The sequence below is a fragment of the Coloeus monedula genome, assembly GCF_965178545.1.
Source record: "Coloeus monedula genome assembly, chromosome: 29".
NCBI classification, from domain to species: Eukaryota; Metazoa; Chordata; class Aves; order Passeriformes; family Corvidae; genus Coloeus; species Coloeus monedula.
Window position 1 is genome coordinate 481,051 of NC_138809.1, and position 18,873 is coordinate 499,923.

Sequence of the window (18,873 nt, forward strand, 5' to 3'; positions counted from 1 at the left end):
TCTGCTGTGATGACAAGCCCAGCCCCATGAGAGGGGTTCAGGGCAGGATTAGCTCTGTCAGGACATGGATCTACTTCAGCCTCCCCGGTTTCACTAGTGGGATGCAGGTTCCCACACCCTACCGGGGTGTGAGTGGGGTGGGAATAGATTCCCAGCAGGACGTGCACCCCCCCACACCTGGCACAAGCCCTGCCACTGGTGGAAAATAGGCTCAAAAGCCACCTGAGCTTTGTCCTTAGTGCAGAACACCCTCGTGAGCAGGGGCTGCTCAGCATCAAGTGTGTCTGCTGCAAAGGGAGGGCCCCAGGTAGGCCCCCCATCATCCAGACGTGCCAACCCAAAGGGACAGTCCGTGCCCAAAAGTCCTTTCGGCAGGTGGCATTCAAGTGCCGGGTGGCTCCTCATCAGGGCACAGCATCTGGCTCCCCCACTAAACCTCCCTGGCAGCAAGGGGCCGAGCGGTGCAGGTGGAGTGTGTGCAGTTGAAGAAGACGCTTTTCCATTTTAACCGCTGGGTTGGTTTTGTGTGTGACCAGAACTAACCCAGCGGGGTGGCCGGGGCAGCCTAACGATAGCCGCGTCTGCTAACGAAGGGCCTCGGCGGGCTTCTGCCTCTGGTGTTTGCCCTCACTTCTAACGAGAGCAGAAATGGTGGGTTTTGGCTGATGCGTGCATCTTCTCCCCCAGCCTTCGGACCGACGTGCCAAGCGCCGTGTCCCTCGTTGTGCCCTCTGCGGGGCGGGGGGACCGGGCGGCCGGGGTGTGCTGGGGCAGCGTCAGCCTGACGCTCATCTGCAGGTGCAGTGGGGTGGAGCTGGATGAAGGCAAACCTCGGCTCTCCGGCCGGCGTAGCCAGCTCACGGCCCTACCACGGCCTTGCTCGTGCTGTGGTGTGGAGGAGCTTTAGCTCTTCCTCTCCCTCCCCGGGAACGCTGCGCGCACACGGACGCGTTGGCAGTGATTTATTACACAATGCTGCTCCGGTGTTCGTGCAACGCCCAAGAAACCTTCCTCCTCCTCCTCTGATTCTGCTGCCGTGCAGGATGAGCTCGCGGGCTGAGCAGAGGGAGGGCTCCGTGTTCCAGCTCTCCCTGGTGGTGTAGGAATTGCTGAGCCCTGTCCCTGTGAACGGCAGCCCCAGGAGCGGTGCCGTGGCGCAGGCTCAGAGCCGCTGTCCTCGCGGCTTGGCTGCGGCCGCAGGATATCTCTGAAGGACAGGATGCCCTTGGGAGGCAGGTGGGGAGAGTTCCTGGCAGCGAGGCGTGGGTGAGCACTGTCCTACTCCTTCCTCCCATCCCCCTCTCTCACCTAAGGAGCAGGACCTATCCAGGAGCAGATTTCTGGAGGAGAGGGGGCTGCAGGGCGGCGGGGAGATGCACCAGCTGCAGTGGGGAGACCTCGGCTCCCTCTTCCCTCGCTCGTGCAGCCTGTAGGGTTCCACCTCTGGCCCTGTGATTGTCCCATCCAGTGCTGGGCTACTCTCCCTCTCCGTCCCTGAGCAAATTGAAGTGGGACTTTAGCAAAGCCCCTGCTAAAGCCTCTAAGCAGGTGCCAGCTCCTGTTAACGAAGAGCAAATCAGTGACATAAGACAAACGGCTGGGATAATTGCAGCGGGTCTGGCTCCCACGGGATGCTGGTAGGTGAAGCTGGTCCTCAACCTGCAGCCAAGGATAGGGCTTTAGCGATGCTCCTGATCCCTGGGGTCAGCTGCTCCTTCCCAGCAGCTCCCAGAGGAGCCAGGATGGATCCCAGAGTCACCCAGAGGCTCTGTGGAGCAAAACGAGTCTTTCCCAGGTGCTCGGCCACCAGCAGCAGTGCCAGCCCAGAATGGGGATCCACTGCTGGCTTCCTGCTGGATGAGGAACGGCCTCATGAAATCCTTGCCAGCTGCTTGGGGTGAAGGGGAGTGCTGAGCTTGGCCACTGTCAGTGGTGGGGAGATCACCAGGCTGGTGCCCACCTTCATGCTCTGGGCTGCTCCCAGCCTCTCCTTCATGGCTGCCCTGAAAATACAGGGGGTAAATAAATACAGCCTGAGAATGAGGCCAAAACAGTTGTTTGCAGAGCTCTGGTGTGTCCGAGGGGGATGGCCCATTGCTCTTCCTGGTGTTCCCCTGTGGGGAACTGGGCTCTGGTGCATCCCTCCAAGGTGTCAGTGTGGGTTCAAGCGCAGCACTGGTCAGCAGTGGATGTTTGAGGAGACCTGACTGTGCCCCCTTGGTCAGCAGCTGTGCTGTGCTGCAGGAACTCGGCTTTGGCTCCCTTTTACCCCCTGCTCTCTGTTCAGTCCACAGTGCCCGCTCCAAACTTCGCCATGCCCGTGACGGTGCCAGTGACCAACCAAAACACACTGCAGTTCAGCAACCCGGGCAGCTCGCTGGTGACCCAGTCCCTGGTGACCTCCTCGCTGACAGACCCCCGGCTCCTGTCGCCGCAGCAGCCTGCGTTGCAGAGGAACACTGTGTCCCCGGGGCTGCCGCAGCGGCCAGCCAGCGCAGGTGAGCCACACCACCACCTCCTCATCCTTCCTGCCTGGCTGGGCTTGCAGCACTGAGCATGGGGCATCCCTGGAGGGAGGGGACACCCCTGCTGCTTCCATCCCCTGTCCAGGGGTCCGCATTCCAGCGCCTGTCGGTGGCAGGAGCATCCTGGAAGGGTTGTCGCCCCTTGGTGTGTGCTCCTGCCTTCCTGCCAGACACTGATGCCCTCTGCTTGTGCCTTGGCCCCAAACTTGAGGGCAACCTCCCCACCTTACCTAGGTCTCTTTGAGAGCTGGATTCCTGCAGGGATCTGTTTCAAGGTTGGGCAGTGCAAGATGAGTCACCCGGCGCCATTCCCGGGCTTGGGGGTGGCTGCCGGCATCCTGCTCGCCAGTGGCACTCCGGTGACATGGGACTGTTGCCTAAAAAGGGCTGTTGCGAGTCGGGCCGTGCTGGTTGCAGTTGGTCGCGGGCGATTACTCATGTGGCCCTGCTGACAGATCGGAGGAGCAGTCATTTCCAGCAGGGACCGGCGGTGGGTGGCAGAGGACAGGGTGGGGGAGAGGAGTTGTCACCCGTGTCCCCTGCAGTGGCGGGGAGGGGGGCAGGGACGATGTGTGAGCACAGCCCGGCTCTCCTGCAGTGTGATCATAAATAATAATAGTGTGCAGAAAGCCCCTTCCCGCTATTTTGGATGTCGCAGATGGTCTGTCACAGTTGCCCGGGCTGCAAATGGCAAAGCTGGTGCCAGTGACCACTCGGATGTCTGAGCCCTCAGCTGTGGCCCCTGGGGCTTTGAGAGCTCCGGGGAGGTTTGCAAAGGGGGTGGATTTGGAGAGAAGGGCTGGCTGGGAGGTGCCTCCAGAAGCAGGTTGTATGGTGGGTCAGGGTGAGCAGGAGGAATTGCCTGGCTGGGATGCAGCAGGAGCTGTGGTTCAGAGACAGCTTGTTTGCTCACTGCTCTCACCGCAGGGTCTCTGAGGTGCCTCGAAGTACTCAGGTGTCAGGATGAGGCCCCGGACCTGCAAGACAGGGGTCATTCTGCTCTAGGGCTGGTCCCAGGGAGCAGCATCTCACTCCAGGCAGGGTGGCAGAGCCCTCCTTGGGCACAGGCAGCCATCGCTCTGGCTGCAGGGATCTCTTGCCCTCTTGTAGGCCCCTCAGCTGAGAACAGAAGAGGCTTCCTGGTAAAGCAGACCCCTCTGGGGGCTCGCCGTTTCCAGCTCACTCACTGCTCGTTTGAGGGGGATCATTTTGCGGTTGTGAGTGCAGAGGTGTTCCAAGTCCGGCCATCTGTGTCTCATTCACTCGCTGCCTGGGACACGGAAGAAATCCTGTTTATAGGAGCCAGGGCCTTGCATGTTAGAAAAACTCCTTTTTTTCCCCTAAATCTTTTTTAGCATTGCACCGGAGCTGGTTGTGTTGTTTCCAAAGCAAATGCACTGCAAGCACTGGGTGGGTGCCTTGGCAGTGCCTGGTGCTGTTGGCTCGGGGATGGTGTGGGAGAAGGGCAGCCAAGGGGGGGTGTACAGGGCTGGGTGCGGGGTTGGCATCACTCACCCAAGGTGGTGAGCCTTCTTTGGCAGCATAGGCACCAAAGTCCGGGGTGCAAGTGGGGTCCCACAGCAGGGCACACCTGCAAAATCCTGGTGGAGTCCCTTCTCTGGGACTTTGGAGGCACAGGGACGTCTGGCTTTGCATCCCCATCCCTTGAGGGGAGGGTGCTGCGGTGTCACATTCGCCACATTTAGTGGGTCACTTCACCCTTTCTCAGGCTGCGCAAGTTTTGGGACCACTGCCCTTCCCAATCCTGCTCCCATATGGGGAGCAGCTGTGCTTCCCTGCACGGCAGCAGCTCAGCCCTCCCACCCTCCTCCGGCTTTCAGGGGCTCACTGCAAGCCCAAAGCTGAGAGCCATGGGCTGGATAGTTTCTGTCTCAGGTTTCCCCATCTGGGTTGAGAAGAGCTGGGCAGTGGTTAGAGGTGGGGTTTGGCATCAGAGGCTCCTCGTTCGCCAGCCCAGGGCTCCGGGTTGACTGCGGTCACAGCTCCGGAGCCTCCGCGCCGGCTGTTGGCTGCAATCGCTGCCCGCGGTGTGGTCAGGCAGCCCCGGCTGGGGAATAGGTGGCTTTCAGAAATAACTTCATAACAAGGCAGAAAAAGATCAAGTCTTCTTCCAGGCGAGGCAAAATGTTCTGGTTTTTGGGAATAAAAAGGTCTAGTTTTTCCCGGCCTGGTGGGGAGCGTCGGCGCTTTGCAAGCACTGGGACCACGGGAGTCTGGATCGTTGTGGCGTCCTGGCAGTGTGGGATGGTTTCCATTCGGTGTGAACATTACAGGGGGGATTGTGTTTCCCGTCATGCTGCTGGGGCTCTCTCCTCCCCGGCAGCACCGGCCCCGTGTCCCCCAAAGGGGGGCTTGGAATAAAATAGCCGCAGTGTTTTCCAAGCTGCCTCCTTTGGAACAGGCTCCTGTGCACCTGGCTCCTTCCCAAAGGAAACGGATCTGCCTGGATAATGTTTCCCAACCTGATCACCAGGAATGCTGCTCGTTTTGCCCAGCACTTTCTCCGCAGGAAGGCAGTCCTGCTTTTTTCCCTCTGCCTTCCTCCGTTGTGCTCCCTGCTTTCTTGCCCCCCAAAAGCAGGGATGCTCACCCTGTTCTACATCGATGGTGATCCCAGCTCTCTGCTTGCTTTGCAGGGGCGATGCTTGGGGGAGACCTGAACAACACGAACGGAGCCTGCCCGAGCCCCGTGGGTAAGTAAGGAGCCTTTCAGCCCTGCGGCCCTGCCTCCATGTGATGCTCCTGCCCTCTGTTTCCCCACATCCCATAGGATTTTGCTTTGCTGTTCAGCACTGCCGATCCATAGGGCAGCTCTGGGGAAGATTTTGCTGCTCTTGGCAGTGGGAGGGGTTGGCATGTGGAGCTCCAGGCCAGTGCCTTTGTTTCAGTGAAGACCCCCGTAGACAAAGAGTCTCCATCTGCCCTGGATCTCGGGGAGAGCTGCAGATCAGGGAGGTGACCCGCAAAGACCAGGATTTGGGCAGCTCTGGGTTTAGCTCCTGGTGCTGCACAAAGTTCTCCGCCGTCCTCGGGTGATCAATTAATACCCAGTTCCTCCTTGCGCTTGGGCCCTGTAAAGGAACTTCACTGCAAGTTAAAAAAGCTCATTAAGGGCCCTTTCCACTGCGAGAGCCTCAGTGCTAATGAGGTTCAGGCCTCGTGGCTCAGCTCCTCAGCTGTAAAATGCACTAACAATATCTCCATCCCCACATCTGCCTCTGCTGTCTGCAGGCTGAGGATGTTGGGCCACTGCTGGTGTAGGCACAGCCCAAAAACCAGTGACAGCCCTGGGTCCTGCTGGGAAGCAGCTGCTGCTATCGGCACTGGGCTTGGCAGTGATCCCAGCCTTGGCAGGGCGGATGCCATCCATCCCAGGGCAAAGGCAGCCTTGCTCCTGGAGCCTGACTCCTCCCCCCTTCTGGGCCTTCATTGCAGTGGGTGTCCAGCCAACGGCACGGAGGAGGAGGAGTGTGGAATTCCACATTGCCCCACTTAAAACCAGACTGGAGCCGGGTCCCACTGGTTGTGCGGGTGGGGTTGGTCCAGTTGTGGTTCTGCAGCACCATGGCCACCTGACCATGTCCCCTGCGCTCTGGCCACTCCCAGGAACAGCCATTTCCCTGTGCCGGGCAGCAGCCGTGCCAGTGCCAGAAGGATTTCTTCGCAGAGCAAAACCTGCCAGGGTGGTTTGTGGGGCAGCATTTCCCCAGCTTCTCCCAGCACCCAACACGGAGCTTGGCTGATCCTTGAGGGCAGAGGGAAGGGGCCATCGTGCCGCGGCCCCCAGGCCCCTTTGCGGCCCCCGTTCTGTGCAGCCGCCCCCATGTCAGCTGTCGGAGCAGCCATGGCGGGTGCGGAGCTTGGCAGGGCCCGTGAATGTCAGCATTGACGTCACCGGAGCATTCCCTGCGTTCCTGCTGCCACTGCAGGAAACGGGCCTGAGGAGCAGGGACAGCCCGGCTGTGGCCAGCCCCGGACCCCTGCTGTCCCCAGCCCCCCGCCCTCCCTGGGGCTCCCCTCCTGGCTAAGAGAGGGGACTGTGGCTCTGGTCCTGGCTCTGGCACTGAGCTTGCAGTTTTCAAATACCTGGTATATCTCTTCCTCCTCCTTCTCCTCCTCCTCCTTCTCCTCCTCCTCCTCCTCCTCCTCCTCCTCCTCCCTTGCAGTCTCTGCAGCACTGAGTGATCACCTGCTGCCTCTGAGTCATCAGCTGCGGGTGCCTCTGGCCGGATCCTGCAGCGATGTCGCTGTATCCCTGCATCCTGCCCACGCTCCATGGCGTGTGCCACCCTCAGGATGCAGCACCCGGTCCGCCCCTCCTGGTCCGTGGCGGGATGCTGAGCCCTGACTGTCCCCACTCAAATTCACACCAGGGTGGTGCAAAGGCAGCCCAGAGTGCTCCACTTTTAGACTTTTTTTGGTGGGCGCCCTTGGTTGGGAAGTCCTGGTGGGAGTGTAGCCCTTCTCTCTCTGGCTCTCAGGGGTGGCCAGATCCATGCTGGGTGGACACAGCAATGACAGCAGCAGGATTGCCCAAGGCCACCCATTTTTGGGGGAGAGTGCCAGCACTGGAACCCAAACCAGCTCCTCTCCAGCACAGGGAGCCACCCCAATGCACACCCCAGGTGATGCACAGATAACATGGTGTGCCTCAAACAGGGAGTCACCATGAGAGCCCTGTGTGCATCCGTGCCAGTGCTGCCTTGGGAAGGAGAATATCAAAGGGTTTAACATTTCTTTTGGCTTTTCCATGGCCACCAGCACTGCGGGTAGCCAAGGTCACGTGGGGAATTTCTGCAGCTTCGTTGTTAATGAATCTGAAAGCCAGGGGCCTTGTGAGCAGGATTCCAGCAGCTCCTGGTGCGCGGAGGTGCTGGGGCCTGATGCACCAGGCACACGCCTTCTGCACGGCTGCTCACGGTGATTTGGGACTGGGAGGACACCTTGCTGGGGACAGGAAAGCTGGACCCCTCCCTCCATCAGGGACATGGATGCCAGAGTTGCCAGCCTGCAGCAGCCCGGCCACCACGGGTGTCCCTGACAGCGGCTCCCAGGCACCCTCTGGGGCAGCACCTCCCATCCCCGGGGCCATCCATGGGATCAGCCCTGCTCCCTGGGAGTGTGGCCATCCCCTGTGCCTGGTTCAGCCCATCACCTCTGTGTCCAGCCCGGGACAGCTCTGGGGAGGCAGCGGCTGGCGCTCGGCCCCCACGCGCTGCGGCTGCAGCGTCAGTGCCACCAGCCGCCTGCTGAAATGCAGATGCAGCGCAATGGTAGATGTGATTAATAATGCAATCAGCGACCTATTTTTCCCGGTCTAACGTGCAATGAATATGAGGGCTGAATCCTGGTGATTGCTGAACGCCTTTCTATCTTTGGGGCCTATTCATGAAAAAAAACCAACCCTCATCAGAACAGTAATCTGATCCAATTTATTCCTTTCCTGATGTTCATCAAATCTTTTCCTTTTTATTTTTTTTTCTTCCTTTCCTTTCTTCTTTTTTTTCCCTTCTCTTTGCACATAAAATCCTTAAGTGGGGCAGCAGGAGGAGGAGAAGGAGGGAACCTTAGATCTTCAAAGGGGCAGTGGGAGCAGTGAACTGAGGCCTCACTCTGCCACAGCCCCTTTTCACTGCTCCAGTACCATAAAGAGACCTTAAAAGTGAATGTACCAGTAATTACCCATCTTGGCAGGGCTGCGGTGCCCAGCCAAAGCACGGAAAGAGCCTGGCTGCAGATCAGGCTCTGAGATTTGCTGGGTGTTACTGCAGGAACAATGGGGAGTTCCTGCAGGGTTGAGGAGCTGCCCTGAGTGCTGGGGACTCGGGGCCCGCTGCCTGTCCTGGTTTCATCCTGCAGGGTGAGCCTGCTGGGGTGCAGGAGGGTTTTGGGGAGTCTGGGGGGATGCAGTGCTGCTCTCTCACAAGGAGGAGCACTCATGGAGCTTGGCAGGGCCTGTGAATGTCAGCATGCCACTGTGGCACCACTCACCATGGTGTTTACCACAGCTGTGCATTCACCATGGCCATGTGTTCACCATTGTGCATTCACCATTGCCATGTGTGCACCATCACCACTCCTTCACCACCGTGCATTCACCATGGCCATGTGTGCACCATCACCACTCCTTCACCACCGTGCACTCACCACCGCCGTGCATTCAGCCGTCGCCATGCCTTCACCTCCTTTCTCTCTGTCACCCGTGTTCCTGCAGGAAATGGCTACGTGAGTGCCAGAGCCTCTCCGGGTCTCCTTCCCGTGTCCAATGGCAGCAGCTTGGGCAAGATCATCCCGGCCAAGTCCCCGCCGCCGCCCTCGCACGGCACGCAGCTCGCCGCCAACAGCCGCAAGCCGGACCTGCGCGTGATCACCTCGCAGAGCGGGAAGGGGCTGATGCATCATCTGGTGAGTGCCCACAGGTCTGCTGGGACTCCAGGTGGGTTGGGAGTGGATCCCCTGCCAGGGGACAGGCTGCGGGGGCGTTCGGTGCTGGAGCAGATGCAGATGCAGGCAGTTGTTCTGTGCTGTAGTGGTGGAAACTGGCTGGGGCCATGCTGGAGGGGAGAACTGAGGAGGAAAGCTTGGATTCCTGCGTGCACCACCCTGGCTGGTGCAAACCCTGTGCTGGGCACCACTCTAACCTGTATTGCCCCACGGAGGCGAGGGTGTGGTGCCAGTGAGCGCGGTCGCGGCGGGGATGGGGTGCTTGAGTTAACGGTGCCTCTCGGTTCTCTCCCTGTTCTCCCACGGACAGACCGAGGACCACTTGGCTCTGGTGAGTTCCCTGCTGAGTGTGCATGGCGGTGTGGTGGGACGTGGGCTGCTTGTCCCCTTGGTCCTGCCCTGGCTTGGCGAGGCATGGGGCACGCAGAGGGGGTGGACACTGGCTCCTTTGCTCTGTGTTGGGAATGCGGCGGGATGTGGGCACCAGCGTTATATCCAGTCCTGCTGCAGAAAGTAAATCCCAAGAAAAACATGCTTTTAGGAAAATCCCTATGGAAAAGAAGGGGCTGACATGAGCTGCAAAGCGCCTGTTTCTCCACCAAGGCCAAAACTGCTGTGTTGGTCCCCCTGGGAAGGTCAGCCAGGGTCCCTTCGGGGACTGTGGAGCTGGGCTGGGCACTGCCACTGCCCTGGACCTGCCCATGGGGCTTCACTGAAGCCACTACAGCTACAGCACAGGAAGACCTGGCCCATTGCCAGCACATGAGAGATGGGAGTAAATCAGGCTCTTCCCATATTAAGGATATTATTTAAAGCTTGTGTAAATCCACTGGCTGGCTGGTGCACTCCCTAAACCTCCCTTGTGCATGGGGCAGTTTTCCGTGTTATTTTTATGGCTTTTTTTCCTCTCCCTGCCAGCAAAGTGAATGCCACCTTGTTTGTGGCAAAGATTCACTCTGCTCCATTGCTATTCTGGTGCAGGGCAGATGAGCCACAGGTCAGCGCAGCAAGGGAAGGGCAAGAGCTGCTGTGGGATGCAGGTCACGCAGCTGGGGAAAAGCTCTCCAAAAACACAGGAGTAAGCCAATCCCTCTGGCAGCCTGCAAGGAGACACTCTTGGCCAGGGCAAGGATGGGCCAGAGCTTTGGCAGGCATGAATTCTGCTGCTCTTTGTGTCCCCAAACCCTTCTTGCTTAGTGGCCCCCTTCCAGCATCTCTGTACCTCAGTTTCCCCATGTGTGGAGGGAGAGCAGTCACTCCCCACCTCCCCATCTGCTCATTCCTGATCCCACTGCCCTTGGCACTCCCTGGGCACTGCACACTGAAGCAGTGTTTGGTAAAAATCCACTGGGGTGGCATTTGCAGTTCTAATTGTTGGTCTGAGTTAACCTGCTGGGTTTTTGCCAGAAGTGAAAAACATCCTCGCCCCAACCGAGGTGGCAGGAGGGGGGTGGAGGGTGACGAAATGTGGCCAGGGTGGGACAGGGACCTTGGCACTGCTGGATCAGGAAGGGGACTGCAGAGTGTTGTCCCTGCAGATCCCTGCTGCCTGGTGCAGATGCCCCCCTGCTCTGCTAACCTTCTCCCCAGATTTGCTCCCTCCATATTGCTCAACCTACACACCAGATCCTCTCTCCAAATGGCAGCTCCCACCTCTTTCCAGGCGGCTGCAGGATGAGTCAGTGGCCCCTCCGCTGCGTCCCCGCTGCCCGCAGCCCCAGCCCTGCCACCCTCGGTGCTGCTCCTGCAGCTCTGAGCATGCTCTGCTCCCTTAGAGGATTCCAAGAGGTGTTCCCCCATTTCTCTGCACACTCCTAATGTGCCAGGGGCAGCAGGGTCCATTCACCCTGGGAGCATGCTGCATGGTGTGTTACCGACTGGAATGGCAGCTGGAGCGTTGTCTGTGGGCACGGGGTGTGAGTGGCACCATGTGGGGGGCAGCTTGCACACCTCCTCCTGCATGGATTGGGGTGAAAATCGGGGTGCTTCCCCCAGTGCAGCTGGGGCTGACATCCCCACACTCGCCTTGTAGTGTAAAGGGGGTTTGTGGGGCTGGTACCCCCTGCCCAGCCAGTGTCTCACCAACCCAGCCCTGTGGCACGGCCATGCTCGTCCCTGTGCCTGTGCTCTCCCAGGAAAGCTGCAGAGCCCCGAAGAGAGGGGCAGAAGGGATGGGGCTGTGGGGGCTGCATCCCACTGGGCTGGCTCAGGGTCTGGTGCAGGCAGGAGAGGGACAGGGCTGTGTCTTACCTTCCATGAAGACTTTTTTTGCCGTGTCCTTAACCCACAGCAGTGGGCACGGCCAAGGGTGGCTGCCAGCAGGATGCGTGCCAGGAAAACCCGCTCCTACAGCCCCCCACAGCTTTAGCAATTAGAGCCCTGGTAATCGCCTTCGCCGGGCCACAGGAGGGACCTGCGGGCTGGGCAGTGTGTGGGTGCAGGGTGAGCAAATCCTGCACAGCTGGGTGCTGTTACCCTCCAGAGGTGGCCAGGGCAGGGTTTTAGCCTCCAGCCTTGTCCCAGGAGAGTCTCCGTGGCCATGGGGAAGCATTGCACAGTCTGTGCCCAGCCCTGCAAGGCCCTGGGAGCCCTCGGTGGCACAGAAAGGCTGTTCCCTGTGTCCCAGCCAGCCTCCTGCCAGGCGTGATTTAAGCTGGGCACTGCCCCAGTCTTCACAGGGTGACGTGTGCTGGGGTGCTTCGGATTAGAGTCAAGCCTCTTGAGTCTGATTTAAATCAGATCAACAGAGACAGCCCAGATTATCTGCCTTGTAAACAGGGCTGAATCTGACCTATAGATCCACCCACGTAACTGCCTGGAAAACCATGGGGGGAGGTTGGTGTGCACTGGTCCAAGGGCAGAATTTTTCCACAGTGGACCTGCTAATACCTGAGTCACCAAAACCTTGTGAGGGCACCGAGCCGGCAGGATGCCGAGCACTGGACTTCGAGTTTAGGGATGCCAGAGTCCCTTTAAAATCCTGAGGCCAATGCTCAGCATCCTCAGCTTCCCTTGAGGCAGGGGCTTGTTTTTGGCCACTGGAGCTGCAGGGAGGAGGCGTCAGCTCTGTGCTGTCTCGGCTGGTCTTGGTTTCCTTTGGTCCCTTTGTCACTCCTTGGCAGCTCAGCAAGCCTCACACGCAGCCTCTGGACAGCAGTGAGGAATTGTCGGACGTCCTGCTGATATTCCCCCTCCATGCACACAGGGACATGGCTGGTCCTGGTGGGTGAAGCCCAGCCCCGGGCAGAAAGGGGACTCAAGGCCGTGACCTGCAGATGAAAGTCACAAGGTCCAGAGTGTCAGTAGCTGGTGTGGTTTGTACTTTGCTTTTTTGCAGTGTGGAATAGCCAGAAGATCAATCCTGCTTATCCCACAGTCTCCGTGCTCAGTCCCAGTGCATGCCCAGGGGGTTTTGGGGGGCCACAACCCACGAGAACGACTGATTCTAACCATCTGGGCTTTAACTCCCTCCCTGTTTGCTCCCGCAGCAAAACACACAGCGGTTGGGTGTCTCTCAGGCAACTCACTCTCTGACCACACCAGTTGTTTCCGTGGCGACTCCGAGTTTGCTGACACAGGGGCTGCCCTTCTCGGCCATGCCCACAGCGTACAACACAGGTAAGACATGGCCAGGGCAGAGCTCTAACACAGGTCAGACGTGGCCAGGGCAGAGCTCTCGGATGGGTCAGTTAACCCGAGAGGGAAATGTGCTGCTGCAGGCACGTGCCTGGTGCTCCCCAAGCAGCTGCAGTGGTGCTCGTGGAACTCGCCGCTGCAAGACCTGGTTGAATCCAAGGACTCCACAGGCTTAAAATCAAGGGGAAACTCATTATATTAAGTGGTGAGAACTCATTGTCATAGCCAGAAGGGCTGAGAGGGCTGATGTAGCCATTGCACTGTGCAAGTGGATGCTAATTACAGCTACACCCATCCCCGGGCTCTCGAGAGCTCAGGGGATGTCGTAATAGGGGCTTAATGACAACAAGCATAGGCCCCCAAAAGTTTGGGAAGAATGCAAACCAGCCTGCTCATAGGCCCATCTGATTTGGGCTGGTGGATTGAAATCAGCCCGAGGCGACAGTGACAGCGCACAAGTGCGCACAAGTGTGCACAGACAGAAGGGTTGTTCATCTGCCACCTGTCAGACCTCCACCAAGACTTTGAGGACTTGCTGGCTGCCTGTGTAACTTGCTCTGGCTCGGAGAAAAGTTTGCAAAAATGTAAAAAGCTGCTTGTCTGGAAGAACCCAGAACTGGCATGTTAGGAACTCCCTCTCCTAATTAGTAGGTGTAGCCCCAAAGATGCCGGTTGTGCGTGATGAGGCTCCTCTCCCTGCGTGACCATGCGGTTCACCAGCCAGGCTGGGCACAGCCAGAGTACCCAAAATAGGTTTTAATTGAGCCCTGTGCCGCTGCTCAGGGTGGAGGGGCCTGAATTTCGGCTCTCTGTAGTTATTTTTTCTCACAGCTGACCATGGGTAGAGCCGTGTTCCTGCCCAAGTGCCAGTGGTGTCTGTGCTGAGGTGTTTGCTCTGGGGGTGAGTGTGGGGGGCACCACTGCAGGGTGCAAACTCTGAGCCTGGCAGTTCCACCAGAGCTGCCCTGTTAATTGGATAGGAATTGTCTTGATTTGTGAAGGGTCTGGAGCACAAGGAGCTGAGGGGGTTCAGCCTGGAGAAAAGGAGGCTCAGGGGGACTTTTCTCACTCTCCAGAACTCCCTGACAGAAGGGGGCAGCCAGGCGGGGATCAGCTCTGCTCCCAGGTAACAAAGGGCAGGACAAGAGGAAACGGCCCCAGGTTGTGCCAGGGGAGGTTTAGGTGGGATACTGGAGAAAATTTCTATGTGGAAAAGGTGTTCAGGCTTTGGAACAGACTGTCCAGGGCAGTGGTGGTGTCACCATGCCTGGAGGGATTTAACAGACATGTGGCTGTGACACCTGGGGACATGGGTTAGTGGTGGCCTTGGCAGTGCTGAGGGAACAATTGACTCGATAATCTTGGATGGCCTTTCCAACCCAAATGATTCTGTGATTCTGTGATGCTGCAGAAGTGATCATGGCATAGGTGGCAGAGGGGTGCAGATGCCCTGAGCAAACTCCCAGCCTGGAGCATTGCCAGTTGTTCTTCCCAGGACTCACCTGTTAATTGGGTGGATATTATCTGGATTTCAGGCTCTGTGTGTGCTGCAGTTGTGCTGAGCTGCCCTCTGGCCAGAGTTAAGTGCCCTTTCCTGTGCTAGCTCTGCCACCAGATTCAGTCAAACCTGACCATTCCCAGCTCTGTGATCTGGGGTGGCTCCAGCTCAAGCCCTGGTGGGGGCTGCAGGGGCAGCCACCGTCAGCAGTGAGTGTCAGGAGCTCCCAAACTAGAACAGCCGGTGCAGGGGGTGGAGGATGGTGTGGAGCAGGGAACCCGCTGCCAGGACATCGGGTGGGGTGTGCCGGGGATCTGCCAGTGGCGTTGGCAGCAGTTCAGCACCGGCACAGCCACCTCTGTGTGTGCTGCAGGGGTGGGGACAGCCGAAACCACGAGACACCCAAAACTGGAGAGGAAGGGGGAGGAGAGGGTGCGAGGAGGGTTTGATGGGTGTCTGTGTCAGGGGCTGACATGGCTGACCAAGGTTTGACCATCTCCTGAAGGAGCAGCACCTTCCTCCCTGGCTTTCACACCCTTTGTGAAACTCCCACCTGGTACCAGGTGCTCCAGTGGCATTTTTGATGCTCCCGAGGTTCTGCATGGGAAAGGCATTGCCCTGCAAGTGGGGAGGGGCACCGGGGCGTGGGGTGCCCGTAGGGAGGGGACGCGGTGACAGCTCCGTGTCCCCATGGCAGGCGGGGAGCGCCCCCTGCTGCCACCCGGGACACTGCGCGCGTGGGGCCGTGCCAGGCGTGGGTGCGGCTGTCCCAGGTACGCCCCAGGCACAGGTGAGGGTGCCCCAGGCACAGGTGGGGATGCCTGAGGTACGGGTGGGGCTGTCCCGGGCACGGGTGAAGGTGCCCCAGGCACAGGTGGGTGTCAGCTGCCAGGGTTCGCTGCCCCGGGAGAGGAGGAAGTGTGTCCGTGCATTGTCCACCTAGCTGGAGGTGGCTCTGGGGGTGTCTCACATGCCCGTGGCCCTTCCTGCGGGGAGCCAGACATGGCTACATCACGGGGCTGCCCTGGCCACTGCTGTGCCTGGGGGCAGGGCCACTGGTGGGTGTTGTGGGGGGTGGAGGATGGAGGTCCTGCCAGCAGCTCATGCCTTGAGGGTGGAAGACAACTGGATGTAAGGAGGAAATTGTTTACACTGAGGTTGGTGAGGTGCTGGCACAGGTTGCCCAGCAAAGCTGTGGCTGCCCCATCCCTGGAAGTGTCCAAGGCCAGGTTGGACAGGTCTTGGAGCAACCTGGGATAGTGGAAAGTGTCCCTGCATGTTGGACTAGATGGCCTTTAAATATCCCTTCTGTGGCACTTAGTTGACGTAGTGTTTGGTCATAGGCTGGACTGGATCTCTGAGGTCTTTTCCAACCTAACTGGTTCTGTGATTCCAAGGCAGGCCGTTCCAAGAGGTGTGTCCTCTGGCCAGCATCCCTGTGCCCCTCACAGCACGAGCCGATGTTCCATGCATTGTGTGTTCGTGTCTCTTGCGGGTCTCCATCCTCTCTCAGTGCTTGGGGCACTGCAGGGGCAGGTTTGACATTGAAGTGACTGCAGGGCTCCTTCCCTTCCAGATTATCAGCTGACGAGTGCTGAGCTATCCTCGCTGCCGGCGTTCAGCTCACCTGGAGGGCTGTCCCTTGGCAACATCTCTGCCTGGCAGCAGCAGCAGCAGCAACAGCAGCAGCAACAGCAGCAGCAGCAACAACAACAGCAACAGCAGCAGCAGCAACAACAGCAGCAGCAGCAGCAGCAGCCGCCGCCGCCGCAGCAGCAGCCGCAGCAGCAGCACCTGGTCCCGGTGTCACTAGGAAACTTAATGTAAGTGACACAAGGGGCCAGTCAGCCGAGGTTGGAAAAGCAAAAAGGGAAATGGGGAATTCCTCTGAGGGTGCCAAACCTGCAGAGCCCCAGCCATGACTACTCCCTGGCTTCTCCAGACTCCCAGTGTCAGGCCCTGGTGGGTCCATGCTGGGGACAGGAGCTGTGTGCCCACCCAGAAGCTGCTTGTGAAGTTTGGGGATGTCCCTGTTGCTGTAGGAATGACCCAGAGTCCCTGGCTGAGATCAGAGTACTTGGGGATGCTCAGAGAGCCTTGTCCTCCTGCCTGTCCACAGTGGGATTGGTCCCTGCACTCACATGGGGGGAGCTGAACCAGCCAGAGGCAGTGTTAGATGGGATGGACATTGCAGGATAAGGTGTCTGGAATTGTGCCCTGCTGGTATAGGAGGAAGGTGGCTTTTAGTATTGCAAATAGATTGCTTTGCTCCAGGGCAGAAAATACAAACACTTGCATCTTAGAGCAGGTTTTCTGAAGTGGATCTGCTTTTAGTCTGGAATAAAGCATCCACACACAGAATTAGTCAAAATAAAGATTTAAGCAACTTGCCTGTGATTACATTGAGACCATGGGACAAAGAGAGGCAGAAACTGAAGAGGGGGGTCAATGACTTAGCCCCAGTCACTGAGTCAAAGACTCTGACATTTCCACCATGAAGTGCCAGATGGATGCATGGAGAGATGAAGGGGGGATGAATAGAGGACTGGAAGGATAGATGGACAGATGGAGGGGTGGGATAGATAGATGGGTGGAGGAATGGACAGAGGGGTGGATGGATGGATCGGGTTTTTGTGTAGGAGTTCAGTGCATTTCCTCACTGCCTGGTGCATGTTTTCCAGGCAGGGCAGGCAGCAGATTCCTCAGTAGCTGCCTGGACCTCCTGCACCAGTGGGGCTGTAGGATGTGTGGAAAGCCTGGACAAAATTTTGTGTTGTGGTAGAGGCTGAGGAGGTTCCCAGTTTTGAGCAAAACCACCTGGCTGAGCCCTCTGCCGGGTCCGTGCAGCCCACAGGGATGCTGGGGCAGAGCTGTAGAACACCCGTGGGACAGGGTGTCACAGCCTGTCCCTCTTCTCTGTGTCACTGCTGCGGGACGGGGGGTGGGACTGGGGCTGGATCACAGGGTGCTGGGGAAGGAGGGATGCTGCCCACAGGGTCTGATCCCAGCTCGGCCATGATGCGTCCTGGTGACTATCCAGGTTATGAATTCTGGAGTCACAATTCTGGTTCTCAAGTCATAATTCCAATTATGAATCCAGATTAATAATCCAGTCAGGTTTATAATCATGGGTTCATTCATCTGTACTGTGTGCAGGTTCTGAATTCTGTGGACTGGAGGGTAAAAGGCCGCCAAAAAGATAATAATGAGAGATTTCCAATTATTTCCTCCTCCATCTTTTTCTCCCCCTTCCTCCCCTTCTGCTCTCCTCCTCCTCCTCTTCCTCCTCCTCCTCTCCCAACCTCTTCCCCTCACCTTCTGGATGCCCAGACAAGGGAGTCACTTGTCCCACACCACCACTTTGACTGTCAACACCAACCCCAACATCAGCATCAAGTCGGAGCCCGTCTCGCCCAACCGGGAGAGGAACACTGCCACCCCGCTCAGCACCTTCCCCCACCAGCCCCGGCACGAGCCCACCGGCCGCTCGCCCGTCGACAGCCTCAGCAGCAACACCAGCTCCTACGAAGGCAGCAGTGAGCGGGACGATCCCGCCCGCCCCGATTTCGGCTCATCCCTGGGCCTCCTGCGACCCACCAGCGAGCCCGAGGGGGAGAGCCCCTCCGTAAAGCGCATGCGGTTGGATACCTGGGTCACATAACGGGTCCCCGCCGTCCCTGGGAGCGCCGCCGGCTCCAGCAGGGCCACGGGGAGGGGGCGGGAGGGGCGGGGGGGCACAGGGGCGAAACGGGTGATGGGGATGGGCTGGGGTGGGGGGAAATTATCATAAACTGCCTGAGAAATAGCTTTAGGATTTTGTAGGCATTCATTCTAGCGCAGCAGGCGACGCACGCAGTACATACGGCGCTCCTCAGCCGCGGGCTCGGGAACGGCCAGGTGTGTGGGAATGGGGGGCTGGAATGGAATATCCGTGTCCTCACCAAAAACAGCAGCCCCTGGCGATGCTCCCCCGCAGGCGGGCGGGCCGGGCACTTGATGCCCACTGGCTGGTGAGACCCCCTGGGAAGTGGGACCGTATCCCTAAGGCAGAGCGCCTGCGGCAGGATGGGCTCTGGGGGGAGACGGGGCACAGAGCACCCCCAAAATGCACCTTCCTGGCCGTTCCCGGGTGTTCCTGGGTCCATGTGCAGGGAGGGGCAGTTCAGGCATGATCCAGCTCTCCAGAAGCTTAAAGGGCTTTGGTAGGCACAGGTTTTCTTCCAAAAGGGTTTTCCGTCACCAATTTTCCTAAACCAGCTGGGAAGGGAGGCAGAGGGCGGCTGGGAGAGCTCGGCTTCGATATGAAACAGGGAGCAGCCACATCCAGAGCCTGTTTGAGGCTCCTGGATCCTGGAAAGCTGCATCAGGGGAGTAAGAGGCAGACTTTTAAGGCTTAATCCCGTTTGCATGAGAAGTAGATGCAGACAGCACCTTTCCTACCAGAGCAGGGAACTGCACTGTTTCTGACCAGGGTCATTGGAACACTGGGGTTCCCATTCCCCAGGAATGCTTTGCCTCCACCTGGCACAGCAGGTGTGTGGAGAGGGGATGCATTAGCGCTGGTTTTCAGAGCATATTGTGGATTTTAGCAACCAACATCCATAAAAGCATTTTAAAAATGCATACCCATTCCACATGTGCCAAAGCTTTAAATCAGGAAAACGAGAAGAAATGATTTTTTTACCGAAGAATGCAACTGAAGTAATTATCCTAATGAGATTTTGCCTGAAGGTTTCTAGGCCTCAAAAG

The 18,873-nt window shown here is 58.4% G+C and overlaps 1 protein-coding gene across 7 annotated transcripts in view; it reads left to right on the forward strand.

Moving 5' to 3' along the window:
• Nucleotides 1-17,835, forward strand: part of MEF2D (myocyte enhancer factor 2D) — a 75,531-nt gene extending 57,696 nt beyond the window's left edge. For 6 of the 7 annotated variants that reach the window (XM_082298849.1, XM_082298854.1, XM_082298852.1 and 3 more), the window contains 7 exons: nucleotides 2,288-2,498; nucleotides 5,183-5,239; nucleotides 8,761-8,951; nucleotides 9,301-9,321; nucleotides 12,479-12,608; nucleotides 15,701-15,947; nucleotides 17,455-17,835. In XM_082298849.1, the coding sequence (XP_082154975.1) occupies nucleotides 2,288-2,498; nucleotides 5,183-5,239; nucleotides 8,761-8,951; nucleotides 9,301-9,321; nucleotides 12,479-12,608; nucleotides 15,701-15,947; nucleotides 17,455-17,785 (1,188 nt within the window). In that variant the 3' untranslated portion in view covers nucleotides 17,786-17,835. The remainder of the gene's footprint in view (nucleotides 1-2,287; nucleotides 2,499-5,182; nucleotides 5,240-8,760; nucleotides 8,952-9,300; nucleotides 9,322-12,478; nucleotides 12,609-15,700; nucleotides 15,948-17,454) is intronic. The other variant, XM_082298855.1, reaches the window with a different exon arrangement.
• The last annotated feature ends 1,038 nt before the right edge of the window (nucleotides 17,836-18,873 follow it).